Source organism: Nuphar pumila, chromosome 15 (assembly GCF_984573655.1).
Source record: "Nuphar pumila chromosome 15, dmNupPumi1.hap1.1, whole genome shotgun sequence".
In the NCBI taxonomy this organism is placed as follows: domain Eukaryota; kingdom Viridiplantae; phylum Streptophyta; class Magnoliopsida; order Nymphaeales; family Nymphaeaceae; genus Nuphar; species Nuphar pumila.
In genome coordinates, this window is record NC_143263.1 from 76,059,434 (window position 1) to 76,062,987 (window position 3,554).

Consider the following 3,554-nt stretch of genomic DNA (forward strand, 5'->3'; position numbering starts at 1 on the left):
TTGACTTTGCACCATCCGCTTAATTTGATTTGGGAATCCGGAGATAGTTCTCTCTACCATCTGCACCAAATTAGGGTAATTGTTTTGGAATACCAAAAATGAAAGCTTTTATCAGAAAGGTTCCCAACACACACAAGGATACCCACTGACAGCTCCTACCAACCCCGCGGAGCGCCCGTTGGTCCATATTGACAAACTTAACACATGTTAGCAATCATTCAAGCACCTATAATTTTTTTTACATAATTCTTTGCCTTTAGTTTGTCTGTTTGTGTTTTCTTTTTTTGCATGGTGGTGGCAATTGCGCATCATGCACTAGGGATTCTTGCACTATCATTATTGTATAGTAAACTAATGAGACCAAGAGTGTTTAATATGGTTTCAATAGGTAAAATTTTCAAGTTTTAGACCTTGTTTTAAAGGAATATCGTTCATAAGAGTCACGCCAAACTTGACTTCCAACGGAACGTACGTTGGTCAAAGGTGAACGACACCATCCAGATTTGGTAATCTTCTTATGAAAGAAGCATTTTATTCAAAATCTCTACATATTTTCTATCGTCAACGTTTTCCCGAGAACCAGGTTTGTGACTGTGCAAGTAAGCTGGAATTTCTCGTGGCTTTATTGGTCTACTGGTCAGGTTACATCTCATGAACCTTGCAAGTAGGGGTGTCAACGGGTCGGGTTTACCCAGACCTGACTCGAACCAAACCTTATAGGGTAGTCCGGGTATTGTGATAAATAATAAGACCTGAATAAAACCTGGGTCTGGATCCCCAGTAATACGTGGACCCGGGTATAGTTTATGAAATTATATACCAGCCCAACCCGAGTTTCAATTAAGACCTGCAAATTTTTAATGTAAAAATTATAAAAAATATGGTTTTACTGGGTATGGTTTGGGTCTGCCTCACGTAGTTCATATCAGGTTCGAGTATGGTTTTTCTTATAGTTGACCTAATTAGACTCGGGTCCAGACTCAATACCATACCCAAAATTCCTGGTTTAAATCTGGTTTCACCTGGGTCCCCGACCGGTTGACACCCCCAATTGCAAGGACCATAATTATGAGTACTTGGAAAAAGACATGCAGAAAATCGCATTGAGATCCAAACTTGGATTTGAATTTAACACACAAAATCCACGTGCTAGTTAGTTAGATACTTGTTTAGTCAACAGAAATTGGAAAAGGCAAAATCGTACATGCAGAGAAGGAGGCTGCCTGGAAGGGAAGGCCCGTGAATAAGGTTATATAAATTGATGCAATTAGACACAAAGGAACCCAACTTGGTGATAGAAGATGGAAGCCATAACCAAGTTCAGCTATGGTGCTTTCCGCCCCTTCTACCCTTCCATTACCACAAAGCCTGCAGGCTCAAACTCAACCACTCTGCTTAGGGTTCCATCAACAACCAAGTTGCCATCTCAAAGACTTCTTAGTCTGACACCTCCTCGCAGCTTACTCCTTAACAAGGATCCTTGCACCCTCCTCCAAAACCAAGATGTGCAAAATGGATCATGGTACTTCCCTCTCACTACAACTATAACCCATTGCCAGGCCTAATAACAGGAGGATCAAAGAGTACTAATTTGGGATTTGACTTCTTCAGTGTGCAGGGCTGTCACGATGTTGAACTTCAAGTTCGTGATTATGAATTGGACCAATATGGAGTTGTTAATAATGCCATATATTCCCATTACCTCGAACATGGTGAGGCTGCAATGGTTTTGTTTTTGTTTCTAGTTTGGTTTTAACCATTTTTGAGCTACAGTACTGATGGATTCACCAAAATGTAACCCTGTATTTGGCTTCAGAAAAATGAGATTCAAAAGAAGAATATAACCCAATCATCATGATTAGATTTTATTGAGACGGCATTCATAGGCTTACATGTGTCTACACACAAGCATCAAGATTTTGATTTTCAAGCGCACCACTGACAATATTCTTCTTTAACATACTGTTTATCATTTTTTACCAGCTCTAATTATTTCATATTGCTTATGGAAATAAGAATTGGAGAATTAGTTCTTATTGGCAGGCATATGATTGCCTGCCAATTGTGAAACATGCATGTGTATCAAGATTGATTTCTCTAAATTTTTGTTTTTCTTTGATGGTTGAATGCGCACACTAGTTAAAGTGCACTACATTCCCTATGTGTTTTAGGTTATACAGATGTGTTTGTCAGAGTTGGTATCGATATCGATGGATTGAAGTCTGAAGGCCATGCAGCTGCAACACACAAGCTGTCTCTCAAGTTTATCACTCCTTTACAGGTAAGTAGTTAGCCATTCAATTACTGTAGAAAGTAGACAGAGTTGCTCACCAAACAATTCAGCACTATCGGCTGGTGCTAGGTAGCGGCTGCCCCGAGGCATGGTCCAGTGTTCTGGACGAACACTTATAAAGTGCTTCACCCTTTTAAGAGAGAGAGGGGGGAAGAATACTCAGCTTCCCGCCTATCCCCATAATGAAAAGGGGCACACACTTGTAAAGTGTTCTCCTGGATCACACCACAGTTACTGTAGCATCTTTGGTGATTATCCATTTTATCATACGGAATTTTAGCGGGATTTGGACCACTACTATTTCAGTATTTCCACTCAATGAAATAAGTAGGGGTTAATATCATTTTTGTTTATTTTGTATGATGAACAATATATTACAAGTTTCAATTTGTATAAGCTAGATAGATAGAGGGTTTCTTCCATGATGCTAAGAAGTTTGCACTTTGTAATTGTGGATGCAGCGTGGAGATAGGTTTGTCCTGAAACTGAAAATTTCAAAAGTTTCTACCACACGTTTGTTTTTCGATTTCTTCATTTTCAAGCTTCCAAATCAAGAGGTAACTGTCACAATTGACTGTAAGAGGAAATCATGTCAATTCGATAAAAGAAAATGGAAAAAACTGCTGCTGACTTTCTGCTTGTTAAATTCTCAGCTAGTCTTGGAAGGAAGTTCAATAATTGCTTGGATTGACAGAAACAACCATCCTGCACGTATTCCATCAGAAGTAAAATTGAAGTTGCAGACTATTTGATGCTACTATTGTACACATTGCCACCCATGGATACATGTTTCTGCTAGAGGTCATCGATACAACATCCACAAAAGCAAAATTCCCTACAAAGAAAGGAGAAAAATGCTAGTGTTTTCTACCTCAAGAAGGCTGCCAAATGGTGTCTTTATGTAGTCATTCTAGTTCAAATAGATAGAAGAAATGGTGAAAGCTTTTATTGCTGTTGCAACTCTGTCATTAAATTGTCATACTATTATCAATCATCAATAAATTAATTCTTGTGCACTCATTTCCATTCCATACTATTCCTAGCGTAGTTCAAAATAAATAGGGTCGGTTTGTTTCATCTAATTTTCAGAGAAAATTGATGAGCTGGCATCCCTTTTCTTTTCTTTCCTATTATTAGTAAAACCAACATCCAATTATAAGGCGTGCTGACACAATTTGGTCCTACCAGTATTCTTGTTCCAATCCTTTCATACCTCCCCGCCTATGAAAGCATTCTCATGTGAAGGCTAAGCTAACAGGAT

The 3,554-nt window shown here is 38.8% G+C and overlaps 1 protein-coding gene across 1 annotated transcript; it reads left to right on the forward strand.

Moving 5' to 3' along the window:
- The first annotated feature begins 1,296 nt into the window (after positions 1–1,296).
- LOC149815650 (acyl-acyl carrier protein thioesterase ATL3, chloroplastic-like) lies at positions 1,297–3,045 on the forward strand. Its single transcript, XM_089990591.1, has 5 exons — positions 1,297–1,522; positions 1,612–1,712; positions 2,172–2,281; positions 2,755–2,850; positions 2,947–3,045. The coding sequence occupies exons 1-5, from the start codon at positions 1,302–1,304 to the stop codon at positions 3,043–3,045; spliced, it is 627 nt and encodes a 208-aa protein (XP_089846717.1). The 5' UTR covers positions 1,297–1,301.
- Positions 3,046–3,554: the final 509 nt, after the last annotated feature.